Source organism: Pan paniscus, chromosome 3 (genome assembly GCF_029289425.2).
Source record: "Pan paniscus chromosome 3, NHGRI_mPanPan1-v2.0_pri, whole genome shotgun sequence".
NCBI lineage: Eukaryota > Metazoa > Chordata > Mammalia > Primates > Hominidae > Pan > Pan paniscus.
Genome location: NC_073252.2, coordinates 174,421,482 through 174,435,433, shown reverse-complemented (window position 1 = coordinate 174,435,433; position 13,952 = coordinate 174,421,482). Strand labels below are relative to the sequence as shown.

At 34.3% G+C, this 13,952-nt stretch overlaps 1 protein-coding gene and 1 long non-coding RNA gene across 2 annotated transcripts in view; one reads left to right on the top strand and one right to left on the bottom strand.

Annotated features, from left to right (window-relative positions):
- The window catches only part of VEGFC (vascular endothelial growth factor C), a 146,782-nt gene that overhangs the window by 116,037 nt on the left and 16,793 nt on the right, over positions 1-13,952 (top strand). The window contains exon 4 of the mRNA XM_003823438.5: positions 2,988-3,139. Coding sequence (XP_003823486.4) covers positions 2,988-3,139 — 152 coding nt within the window. The remainder of the gene's footprint in view (positions 1-2,987; positions 3,140-13,952) is intronic.
- The window catches only part of LOC130541475 (uncharacterized), a 52,090-nt gene continuing 46,599 nt past the window's right edge, over positions 8,462-13,952 (bottom strand). Inside the window, exon 3 of the long non-coding RNA XR_008955533.2 lies at positions 8,462-8,717. This is a non-coding gene — a long non-coding RNA (uncharacterized LOC130541475). The remainder of the gene's footprint in view (positions 8,718-13,952) is intronic.

Here is a 13,952-nt window from a genome sequence, read left to right as displayed (position 1 = left end):
GGGAAAACATAAACTCTTCTACAATAGCTGTTAGTTATCTCAAATAGTGCCTTACCTTCACTATCAGGCTCTGTCCTGCCTGGTTTCACTGGAGACAATGCCAAATCCTGCTGTGCTTACTTATTACTTTGTTTTTGCATTGCTATAAAGGAATACCTGAGACTGGGTAGTTTATAAAGAAAATAGGCTTAATTGGCTTATGGTTCTGCAGGCTGTACAGGAAGCATGATGCTGGCATTTGCTCACCTTCTGGTGATGCCTCAGGAAGCTTGCCATCTTGGTGGAAGGGGGCGCTGGTGTGTCACATGGCCAGAGTGTGAGCAAGAGAGGGAAGGGAGAGGTCTCAGACTCCTTTAAACAACCAGCTCTAGCATGAACTAACAGCAAAATCTCACTTCTTACCAAAGGGATGGTGCTAAGCCATTCATGAGGGATCTGGTCCCATGACCCATTCATCTCCCGCCAGCTCCCACCTCTAACATTGGGAATCACATTTCAACATGAGATTTGGAGGAGACACAGATCCAAACCATATCAGATTACAAACACTGTGCGTGTAAGCAAAATTGTTTCTGCTGGTCTGAGCCACTTGAGCCCTTTTCCACTAGTCACATGGAGCACCTCTTCTTGTCCCCCATCTCCACTGCTGCTTCCTTCCTACAGCCCCTGCCCTGCCACAGCCCTTGGAACCACATCGGGTGCTGGTTATCTCCTGTCAATTCTTGTTACATTTGATTTCCCAAAGACATGTGGCCCTGTGACCACACACACCTGTTTGAAGCTCTCCCCTCTTTCTCTGGCACCCGTTGGCTTGACAGTCTCCCCTCCTGATGCTCCATCATTGTTATGCTTCTTCCCAGACATATTCACTAGTTCCTTTGCCTCTTCCCACCTCATAGATGTTCCTGTGCCCCAGGTTTCTATTCTTAGACATTTTCTCTTTTCATTTAGAGTGCTCATCAAGTAATCTCATCAATGTCCAAGACTCCAATTACAGCTTAAATGTTCATGACTTCTCAATGGCTCTCCTAAACTCTAGACACACATATGTGACTGCCTACTAGACCTAAATTCTTAGGTACACCTTCCTACCATCAACATTATTGCAGAGCTTAAATAATCAAATTATAAATTATACAAATATAAAAAATAAGTAATTTTATAAATTTATTAAAAATTGCTTTTTAAAACCACTTTGTATGTCTTCTATGGTGCTAGTTCTTAATATAGATTCCATAGATGTCTTAAAAGATAGAAAAATTGTAGCTTATGAAGACACTGCAGAATTCTCTCTTAAAATAGGTATATATAGTGCAAAGGATTACTGCCATTGCAATATTTCACCTAATCAAAGATTTTGTCCAACCTGTATAAACGGATATCTTTTTAGATAAGAAACTGGTCAAAATCATAATAGTGGCATATGTTGAGGTCACATAGTGAAGTTATCTACGCAGAACAGACAGTATTGTGGAGAATACCTAGAATCTTGAGAATTTACACAAATAGTAATAACTTAGATCTGTATAGCAAATAATATACATATCAGATTCATTTAGTTTATGTAATCTTTATAATCTGAGAATAATGAGTCAAGTGTTATCCTTAGTTTACTGATTATCAAAGAAAAATACAGCTTGGAGAAGTCAAATGAATTTTCCAAATTTATGCTACTTATAAATGGGAGAGCTAATAAAAGCCACCTGTCTGGGTGTAACCCTGTACCTATTTCTTCTAAAGCATATTGTTTTCTAAAGAAAGTATCTACATTTTAAATGAATATATAAGGAATACATCTTGAATGAAGACAATATGCATTTTATAATTTAGATATTTCTGTATTTCATTATTCAGAATTCATTTAAAAAGTCTCCTTGTTGGCATGGACAAAATTGGCAGCTAATCCTATCCCATAAATATTTTCCATGGTCTTCAGCTGATGGCTTGAAAGTTCAGCAAAGGCCAAGTCACAAGGCTTTGAAGTTTGTCATCTTTTTTATCACTGCTCAGATTGTCATGAAGACACCAAGTAATACATGGGTCAATTATAGTTAAATGACTGCAAGTTGATCTTATCAAGCAGTTAGTGGGCAAGATTTCACTTTTACCATTTTTACTGGTAATGATTTAGAGTGTAAGAACACTAGAAATTTAAATCTACTTAGTTTTACTTAATCAATGATGTATTTGTTTATTTAATTTAAAACATTGTTTTTGGAGAAGGAAGAGAACACGAGAAGTTCTTGATCCATAGATAAGGCGTTCAGAAGGAGACCAGTTAAACTAAATTTTGACTGTAATTCAGAATTGTGTAAAATGCCCTACTTTACTTTAAGCTCATTATTTTCATAATTCCTTTACCAAGATAGCAGAAACATGGCTTTATCTATTAAATTATAAATGTGGTTTTTTTTTGTTTTAAACATAATCAATTTATAAGAGATCTAAGACATATAAAACTACATTGAGGTAGAAATTTAATAAAAATTAACTTTACATCTATGTAACTTACGTCTATGTATTCAGTTTATTTAAAGTAGGTCATAACCAAGGATTTCTGGGTTGTGTGGCCAACAGCTTTGCTCCTAAATCACAAAGATGTTTCTGTGTGTGACACTTTTTAAATCCCTGGAATATTTTAAATGTTCATTTCAAATAATCTATAACTTTGAAACAGTTCTTTTTTCTTGAACACATTGGTCTGTCATGTCTAATAGGATAACCAATTAGTTGGTTATCCTAATTCTAATATGCTTCATAACTAGTGACATAAGATAAACCTATGGAGTATTTATTACTCTGATAAAAGATACTGGTTAGGAGCAAGACAGTTTTTACTTTGTAATCATAAAAACATAGTGTCCTGCGTACACTAGGCAGCTACTTATATAGAGCTAATCTCACTCTTTTTCGGACTCCAATATTTACCATAAAAGTGCTTTACAGCATCTATATAATTTTTTCTTCTTTTTGTCCCTTCTTTGTAGTTATTTGAAATTACAGTGCCTCTCTCTCAAGGCCCCAAACCAGTAACAATCAGTTTTGCCAATCACACTTCCTGCCGATGCATGTCTAAACTGGATGTTTACAGACAAGTTCATTCCATTATTAGACGTTCCCTGCCAGCAACACTACCACAGTGAGTATGAATTAAATCTATTTTTTCTGCATCCTCTACTAATATTAAATTATTTTCAAGTAAACATAAGTTAAACAAATAACCTCTGTGAAATTTACTGTAATATACTCTGCTTCAAATACAAAACAAAGACACAATTTTGTATAGTATACAATGAAAATAAACTGAAAATTAAAATTCAGTGGGAAGTGTATTTTAGAGGCAAAGTAATTCACAATATAAAAGAAGTATGTCTGTGAAATAAAACACATTCCACCAGTGTTCATAAAATATCAGTAAGGTAGCTTAATTGATTTAACATTCCTGAAATCAGGTATGCTAACTCATAAATCATATTAAAGTTCAAAACATTTCAGCCTTGATAAGATTTTAGGCCAAAACAAAAAGTAAATATAAATAATTTTATATCTATTAGCATTCAGTTGCTTTCTTCAATCTCAAACATAAAAATATGTATGTGTGTGTGTGTATATATATATGTATCTCCATGTTTCTTATTTCATCAATATTTGAATAGTGAAATAGTGCTTAATTACTTGAAAAAAATTACTGTTAATATCATGTCAAATTGACATTCAAACCATTATTTGTTATTCAGGTTTCCTTTCCATCCTATTTTTTTGGAGGGGCAAATGGCAGCATATACCTCATGTGATCATATAGGAGAACTTATCACGTTCTCCTGTATGATCATGTTCTGACCCTGTGAATAGCTGATAATGAATTAATATGCATTACTGCCTAAGACCTGAGAGTTTTCTGCCCCAAAGTAGGGATGCAACCCTTTGTTCGTTAGGATATCCGGTGCATATGGATGAAACTTACATAACTCTAGCATTTGTAACAAATGTATAAATAAATTGATCAAAAAACATATATATTACAAAAAATTTAAGAAAACCTCACATTTTTAAAAGGCTGAACAATAAATGTAATATGCAAACCATGGTCTTCCCCACTGAATCACGTTGTACTACCCTGCTTAGCGTGGCAGATAGGGGGACCCCTTGTTTGTCCAGGGACAGTTTAGGAAAACCTGGAGGATAGCCTAATTGAGTGACAGAGATCTGTCCCCTTTTATGTGAGAAAGCAAAGATCTTACAGACATTTGTGAATAAGTGTATGCTAATACAAGCAAGAGACCACTACCATCTGAACTCAAGAGGATGCCGTATGTGCAATTTCATCCCTGCAGGCTAGAGAGTTCTGTTCACCTTCCTTAGCCCTGAGCAGAAGCCCTCAGTGACTCCTCCATTCTGAGAGCTTTAGCCATTATCTCCATACTCATGGTTTCCAAAATGACATTTGAAGATCTAACCATATTTTTGACTTATAATATTTTATCTAAATCTATCTTCTATTGCTTTGCTTGTAATTATATTAGCTGTAAGTACAAAGAGAAAGACTTGTTAAATCCTTTATTTCTACATTATTCATGGCAGTGTTTTCTCATTTTCTTTGAGGCCTTGAAATCACAGAGTTGTCATTACTTCTTCTTCTTCTTCTATCCCATCTAAACACAACTGATTATTTTGGAGGAGGGGGAGATATGTGTTCCAAGCTAAACTTATATTTCATTTCCATCACTGCCATTATCATCCACTTCATTATGCATGTCTCTGATCTAATGCAGTGATATTAATACTAGTTTTCAAGCATCAAGTCTTTCTCCTGTTGTATAATGTCACTGTTTTATGAAGTAAGCTTTAAAAGGCATCGTTTCATTCATCTCACCAGAAACAGTGACTTTCAATTGCTCGAAGAACTGAGCACAAATTTCTCACCACCCTATTCTGGTGTCAGCCTTCCTTTCTTGTTTTGTCTTCCATTATTCACCCAGTCTGTGTTTCACCAAGTCCGATTCCCAGAACGCCAAGCTCATTTCCTGCTCTGTATCTTGTTTCTATTCTGGCCCTGGCTTGTGTTCTGCCTTTCCAAAGCCCTCTCCATTTCTCAGAGTTCAGGTAAAGGTCTTTCTCCTGCATTTGTCTTGTCCGAATACCACGGCCAACTTTGCTTCTTGAATACCCATAGCACTCACTGGATTAACTTCATCCTCACATGGCTTTATCAGGGTCTGCAAATGTTGCATGGGGAACTGGATTATGAGAGTGTTTCCAGTAAGTTTATATTCTCTGCAACATTCAGCTAACAACACTCAAAAATACTTGAGCCATTCCTGTGCTCTCAACCCCTTTACCTGCATTGTCTGATTTAACCCTTAACAAAATCATCTAGAAGGTCAGCAGCAGCATTTGCCTTATTTTACAGATGAAGGTGGAAATCACACTCCAAAGCTGTTGGCTAAATAATGTACATAAATGCTTGTTAAATAAAATGACTCATTTCCTGGATGTATTTTATAGCATTTGCCATGTTTTCATCATTACTTATTCATATAACTACTATCCTATACACTGTTTGAGGTCAAGAAGAGACAGGAAGCTACAGCAAAAAGAGCCTGAGTCTTAGAGTAAGCCATACCTGATTCTGAATTCAGATTTGCCACTAATTCATTCTCTTTGATCAGGTAGGTGTTTTATGTCTCTGAAACTCAGTTTACTTATATATAAACTGTAAAGATGTAAAGAGGATTGAATGAAGTACTGAATGCTTATGCAATGCTTAGCAGAGTGTCTGGTATCCAGAAGGTAGTCATTAAAGGGCAAATTTATTATTACCATTAATATCTAAGTCTGATTCATTTCCTCACCCATGTGTTTTTCAGTATTTTTAAAACCACTATCTACAGTAAGAAAAACATTTTATATTCCAAACCAGGATGTGTGGTATACACACACATAGTGTGTCTCTGTGTATATATATATATGTCGATATTAGAGAATTTTAAATTAGCTAGATAACTTCACATGTAATTAATTATGTATAAGCATAAAACTAAAACAAATTACCATTTAAAAATATTTTCCTTAATTATAGTGCTGCTCAAGCTTTCTCATTATCACAACCCCAAGGATCCTTTTATAAACATTTTTTCCCTAATCACTATCCCCATAAAATTTTAATATAACAAATATACTCTGTCTTTATACTATATGTATCTCTGTGCTTTATACATAAAAAGGAAGTGTAAAGTTTACTTTTTTGTTCAATGTAGTGTTAAATAACAAAATGTTTAAGTTAACATTTAAATTAAAAATTTTTAATCTCTTAACAGCTAACATAAATTTATAATTGTATTTGCCAGGAAACTTTTAAGGTAATCTGTTTACTTATATAAATTGTAATATATCAAATTACATATGCAAAGTAACAATTGATATGAATATATAATACAAATATAATAATTTATAAAAACATTCAAAATCACTATTTTTCCAGCAAAAGTAAAATAATTTTTAAAATAACTTCTTTAAAAATATTTGGAGAGCTTAACTATTAACTTTGCTCAGTATGAGAAAACTTTTAACTTATATAGATGATAAATATTAATTTAGATATTGTCAACTTTTTCTTTTCATCATTTGACATGTAATGGTATGACTAACATTTGTAGAATTAATAATAAAATATAAATTATTATTATTTAATTCTCAAAGCTCAAGTCACACATGAAAACACCAAGGACCAAGCATAAGCAATATCCACAGGGCAATAGGCTCACATAGGTACCCCTCAGTATATGTTTGAAATCACTCAGTCAATCAAGAGAAAATCCTCCAGTCATAGCCATCTAGTCACCATAATTTCATAGCTCATATATTGCAAACACTTGGGGTGTGTTCCGTTGCCAGTGCTGTTCATGTAATGGCCAATAAAACTGAATAGAATTTAAGTATTAAGGAATATTATTTTCTTGGGTTTTGGAAAGCCAAAAATCATTGAGATATTAAGATTTTAGCCCCATCCAGGCCTCATACCCAATTTTTACCCCCTTAGAGATGATTTTACTCCCTTTATGAATATTTGCCTTATTATTACATGTGATATACCCAAATAATTTTTTCTATTCTGTTTTTCTTTGTGAAAATATTGGTCTCAACCCTTTATGAATTATGGCCCACAATTCAATAAAAGCTACACTAGTGATAATATATATATGATGGACATGTGACTATGTTATAAAATTCTAACATTTGTTAAGATTTAAGAGGAACAATCACCACCACGGTGGCTAAAATTAAAAACACTGACAAAAACAAGTGTTAGAATGTGGTGCAACCAAAACTCCTATGTCACCAATGGGCATTAAAATTGTTCAATCATTTTGCAAAACAGTTGACAGTTTCTTATGAATTTAACATGTACATATTTCCACACAATAACTTGTGTACAAATGTTCTTTATTAGTCAATAACTGGAAACAACTCAAATGCCCATGAAAGATGAGTGGATTAACACATCTTAGTATATGCATACAGTGGAACATTGCTGAGCAACGTAAAAAGAATGAACTACCGATACACACAAGAACATAAAAGGATCTCAGAGACATTGAGTGAAATAAGCTTGGCTAAAAAGAGTACATGCTCTATGATTTGATTTACATGAGGCCCTTAAAAGACGCAAATGTACTCTAGAGTGAGAGAACGCAATTCACTGTTTGTTTGAGGATTTGGATCAGGATTGACTGACAATGGGCAAGAGAGACATTGTGAGGTGTTAGAAACATTCTTTATTTTGATTGTGACAGTAGTTAATGTGGATACATAAACTTACGAAAAGATGATAAATTCAAAATAGGAGCATGTTATTGTATGCAAATTATTCCCCAATAAAATTGATTTTTGAAAAGCCTAGAAAAGAATTCCTTTATTAAGTATAATTTTTTAAGTAGCTTAGGTTTCAAATAGTAGATTTCTCTTTTTTTTTTTTTTTTTTTTTTTTTGTGAGACAGATTCTCACTCTATCACCCAGGCTGGAGTACAATGACGTGATCTCAGCTCACTGCAACCTCCTCCTCCTGGGTTCAAGCAATTCTCTGCCTCATCCTCCCGAGTAGCTGTGATTACAGTTGCCCAACACCATGCCTGGTTAATTTTTGTATTTTTAATAGAGATGGGGTTTCACCATTCTGGCCAGGCTGGTCTTGAACTCCTGACCTTGTGATCTACCCGCCTCAGCCTCCCAAAGTGCTGGGATTACAGGCGTGAGCCACCATGCCCAGCCAAAATAGTAGATTTTTTAAAACCTTTACAATAACATTTTAAGTCAAATCTTTAATTGATTAGGGAGGGAGATTTCACACAGTCATCCAAAAACTATACGTTGAGTCACTAAGATAAAGAACGCTTCTAGATCCTATTAGACAAAACAAAGATGCGCTTGGCTGGCTCTGAACTTAGAGCACTTATAGTCAAGTAAGAACAACACATATTATAGTTACATTATTATTGTTTTATTTTACTAAATATTACAAAGCAGCAAGCATCTGCCACACATTGTCTCATGTTCATACAAATACTGCTGGTGGCTCCATTCGTAATACACATCACATAGTACAGGGCTGAAGAGTGTGGATGCTGCAGGCAGCTTCCAGTTTTGAGAATTTAGTCTCTGATTTCTCTTTGAGTTTGAGTAGGTTCTGTAAACTTTCTTGTGACACATTTTTTTTAATCTACAAAAGAGCACATAAGTAAGAATGTTACATATAACATCATACGGAATATTTATAAGCTAATCTTCACTGAAATCAATCTGTTCAATAGCATTATACCATATTTGACATACCATACCATGTTAATCTGATATTGTAGAATAGCATAATATAACAATAATAACTCCTAACTCAAGGATGTTGTGATCTTTATAACCAGCAATCCATGTTAAATATTAGCACAGTGCCTAAAACATATTAAGCATTCAATAAATGATCGCTACTATTTTTACTAACATCCTACAGATTTGGAAATTGAGTCTTAGAAATGTTAATGTGTATAATGCTAAAGAGCCAAAAAAACTGCCAGGAAAATATAAAAATTAAAATCATTTTATTTCTGAAACCCATGTGTTCCCCCCAATATCTTCTAGCATTTCTAGTATTTACAGAAAAACTTTCAAGTCTCAATATCAGAAAGTTTCATAAAAGCCAGAGGAAGTAGCAATTCTCTTTAGCAGACAGAGTTAGATACCAATTTTCATATTGGTGTTCTCACAGATTATTTTTTCCAATTATTTCCTCTCATATTTTCTTCAAATTTAACTCCATGTATTTCCATGGGCCCTTTAGTAGAGACTTTCTTTTCATGGAGGGAGCCATTTGTGATTAAGCAGCGATCCCCTAGATTTTCCTCCTTGGTAGTAGTGTTTGTTTATTCATTCATGAGACATTTATGTCAGGTCTTCTATCTCCATAATACTGTATTAGGAAATGTGGGGTATTTTAAAATGAATAATATAATTCTTTAGCTAAAATAACTCATGTACTAGAGTACAAACAAACATAATATTTCTAGTATAGTAAGTGTCTAAAACACTATGCTGTACTTCATTCACTCATTCAACAAATAGCATTTGTGTTTCTGCTAGATACTAATAAGGTGCTAGACCACAGAGATAGAAAGATACGTAGAATTGTTACTCCGGAAGAAATTCCATTCTTGAACCGACATGTAAACATATGACTGAAATCAGTGAAATCAGTGTGGTGAGGAAGCATCTTGGAGACATGGCTACAGTAGAGAGGGGATACATGAGTCTGGAGAGGTCAACAGAATCACATATGCCCAGCCAAGGATGGCCTCTTTCTTAAAGTCTCTTGAGAACTACTAAAAGTATATATGCAGAGATGTGGTATCTGCAGTTTTGTATTATAGAAACAACAGCCTGGTGGCAAGGGAGTGTGTGGATTAGAGGAAGCAAAACGGGAGGTGGAAAACTTCAGGAGTAATCTTTTGAAATAATCTAAGTGAAAAATAATAAAGATGGTGGCCACAGCAGTGGATATGGGGATAGAAAGAAAAGAGGTGGAAAAGACATTTGAAATACAAGAAAGCATATGACTTGGGAACCGCGTATGGGGGATGGTAAAGTGGGAGAAGTTGAGGATGAAACTGTATGGATGACATTCAAAAGACAAGGAGCACCTGTTCATAGGAGGAACTTACCTGAAAAGGAGAACGGAGTTTTTAACACATGTTAGCTTGAGTGCTTGTAATATTTGTAAGACATCAGAGTGGTAGAGTAATTGGAAGAGATGACCTCAACCAAAAGAAATACAGCAAGTAAGAAGACAAGATGAGCCACAGATGAAACTGTAGGGAAATCAATATTTAAGAAACAGTAATCTGTAGAGCAGACACAATAATCTGGAGAAACAGTAATCTGTACGGGAGACTGAGAAGAAGCAATCAGAACAATCAGAATAACAACAGAGAGAGAGACCACAAAAGCCAGTGGAGACATGAGTTCAAGGAAGGAGGAAGTGGTAAGAGGTGCCAAATATTAGAAAGGTTCAAGAATAACTGGGACTTACTCTGTTAGCTGAACAGCATGAAATAGAGATGTTTATTTACTAATAACTTACCATACTCTGGGCACAGAGAGGGAGAATGTGTTTTGAGAAAGGGGGAGAGAAAGCAAGACAGTGAAAGAAATTCACATTTACACATGAGAAACTGAATCAGAAAGGGTAAGTAAATTTCCCCAATGTCACACAACTAGAAAAGTAGCAAAGCAGAGATTCAAACTAAATTTGTTTGGATATAATCCATTTCTTTTGAGGTGTGGCTATGACTGCATTTTTATTGTTTTTTAGTTGATACATAATTGTACATAATTTATGGGGTATATGTGATATTTTGATACATACATATAATGCGTAATGGTCAGCTCAGGATATTTTGGATATCCATCACTTCAAACATTTATCATTTCTTTGTGTTGTAAACATTTTAAATCTTCTAGCTATTTTGAAATATATAATAAAATATTATTAACTATTGTTACCCTACTGTGCTGTGGAATACTAGAACTTGTTTCTTCTATATAACTGTACTTTGGAATGCATTACCAACCTCTCTTCATTCCCCCCACAACTGACCCACACTTCCCAGACTCTAGTAACCATCATTCTACTCTCTACCTCCGTGAGATTCACTTTTTGGCTCTCATAAATGAGTGAGAACATGAGATATGTGTCTTTCTGTGCCCAGCTTATTTCACTTAACATAATAGCCTCCAGTTCCCTCCATGTTGATGCAAATGACAGGATTGCATTCTTTTTATGGCTAAATAGTACTCCGTTGTGTATATATAACACATTTTCTTTATTTTTAACTTCTATAAATTAAAAAATATCAAACATCAAGGACAAAACAAAAACAAAACAAAAAAGTGCCCTTCTACCCCAATTTGAAATGTAACAACTATTTTGTCGTATTTACTAAAGATACAACCCAAATCCCCAGTCATCATTCTTCACTTTTCATTCCCAGAAGTAACCACCACTCAAAAATTGTATTATTCTCACTCTTCTGTATTTTTATGGCATCTGGATTTATTAACATACCAGAAGATATTATACAGTGCAGCTTTGAGTGTTTTGTATTTTAAGTTAAAATGTTGGCATTACTTTTTTTCTCTTGACATTATGTTTTACAGATATAGTCATATTGCTATCTGTATACCTGGTGTATTCATTTAATAACTATATAGCATTCCATTAAATAAACACAAGTTTTTATGTTTTTTTTTTATTCTGTGACAATGTACTATAGGGAAGTCAATATACACTACAGATTAGCAAGACAGTACAATCAAAGAGGAGAGAGTGATGTCAAATAGACAAGGACCTTGAAGTTAATAGTGCTAAATTTATTAGTTATTTGGTTAGCATGGACAATGTCCCTAAAGATGTAATAAAATAACACGTTCTGTGCACAGTTAATAAACCAGGTTGATTTCAGTCTTAAGCTGTGAAAGCAATTGGATATTAAATGAAAACACAATACTATGATTCTAAAGCTTTGAGCACCAGCCTAGGGAATTTCACCTCTTCTGTAGAGGTATTAGGGGAGCAGAGGTTGTTTCTGGGTAGAGGAATGATTGACAAGACAATGTTCAGCATAGCCAAAAAATCTTGAATTATTTTTAATGGATAATAAATATAGAAGATAGGTATTATTTCAATTTGGAAGACAGTCGCGTCGTGGTGAAAAAGAGAAAAGGGATGAAAAAAGATGAGAAAAAAATGGATAAATCTAGCCTGAAGGCTAATTTGCATATTTATTTATTTGCTGCCTTTTATTTCTTTTATTAAAATGTTGACATTGTTTACTCAGTAAAACTTATTTGCTTGCAAGAAGTTACACTTACTAGGGTTTATTTAAGAAGATTTTATTCTTATGAGAACGTGTCTTATTTCCAAGGAATAGAGTAGATTTATAGCCAAGGAAACCTTTGATTTGGAACTTGAGTTCTCCGTGTTTTTGGTCTATTAATCTTTAACAGATCCTCAGTCCAAATGCCTAGATGCTTAAATATCCATAAGTTGTACTTTTAGCCATAATGCTTCACTCTTTCCTTTTTAATTTGAAGGTTATACATTATTGCTTTACCAAAAGACAATGAAGCAAAATAGCCTAATAACATAAATTCAATAAACTACATCAGAGCAGAAATAGAGAGATAGCTTAGCTTCCAGTTAATTGGACCACAGTCTTGTACTAGATCATCAGAAACTACTGTTTTTCAGCATTTTAAAACGTGCATCTTTAGTCTCCCCTGAAATTATCCTCTTTGCCAGTTCAAAATCTTTATGTCCATGTACAGTTATTTTTGAAATCGTAAGTCATATGTCTGTTCATCCCCTTTCCTATAAAGCTCATTATCTAAACATTGTCTCACACTTCAAAGGATCACCTGTTGATGTGAATGGATTTACCAATGGAACTCAGGCAAGAGATTCCAGGCTGTGAGCGTTACTGTTTTTGTAAAGGGAAGGTAACTTTTATATATAGTTTGCCTGCCTTTGGACAGTCTTGTTTCTACCTTCTAAAATACGATAATTGAAAGCACAGCATTCCTATGGCTTGCTGATAGATTGTGAGAAATAACAGCAAAATATATACAGCTGAGGAGATTGCATCACTGCATCTCTGCACTGAAATTATGGCAGTGATTTGCCTAGAATTGGGGGCTACTAGATCAAAGATTGTCCTAAAGTTTAAAGTTACATTCAACCAAACACATGGACAATTTTTGTTAATAACATATTAGACCAGATTTACCAGTTGTTTTCTAAAATTTAATAGACATTTTTTAACCATTTTAGGTTACAGAAAAAGCAGGAAGTATAGAGAGTTTTCATATAACATCCTCTTTCACGAGTTTCCTCTATTTTTAACATCTTGCGTTAGCATGGTACATTTGTAACAGTTGAGGAGCCAATACTGACATGTTATCGTTAACTAAAATCCATAGCTTACATTAGGGTTCCCTCTTTTTTGGATGCAAGTTCTGTGGATTTTGACAAATGTATAAATGACGTGTCAATCATTACAGTATCATGCAGGATACTTTTACTGCCCTAAAAGTCTCCGTGTTCCGCCTGTTCATTTCTCCTCCCCTGTATTCCTGGCATCAACCAGCCACTTTGATGTCATATCAACTCTTATACCCTCATAACATGTTTTTATTGTCATCATTGTTTTGTTTTTGTTTTTCTGTTAATGACGTATGGCTGTGACAAGGTAATGAGACCAGCGGCTGTTGTTGAAGGTCCTTTTTTCTTAATTCCTGGTTACTTATCCTTGAATTACGTGACAAGCTGATAAATCCAGTAACCATGGATTTTCCATTGTTTCAACCTGCCAATACTTCTCTCAAGCTTGTATATCCAAGAAAATATAAA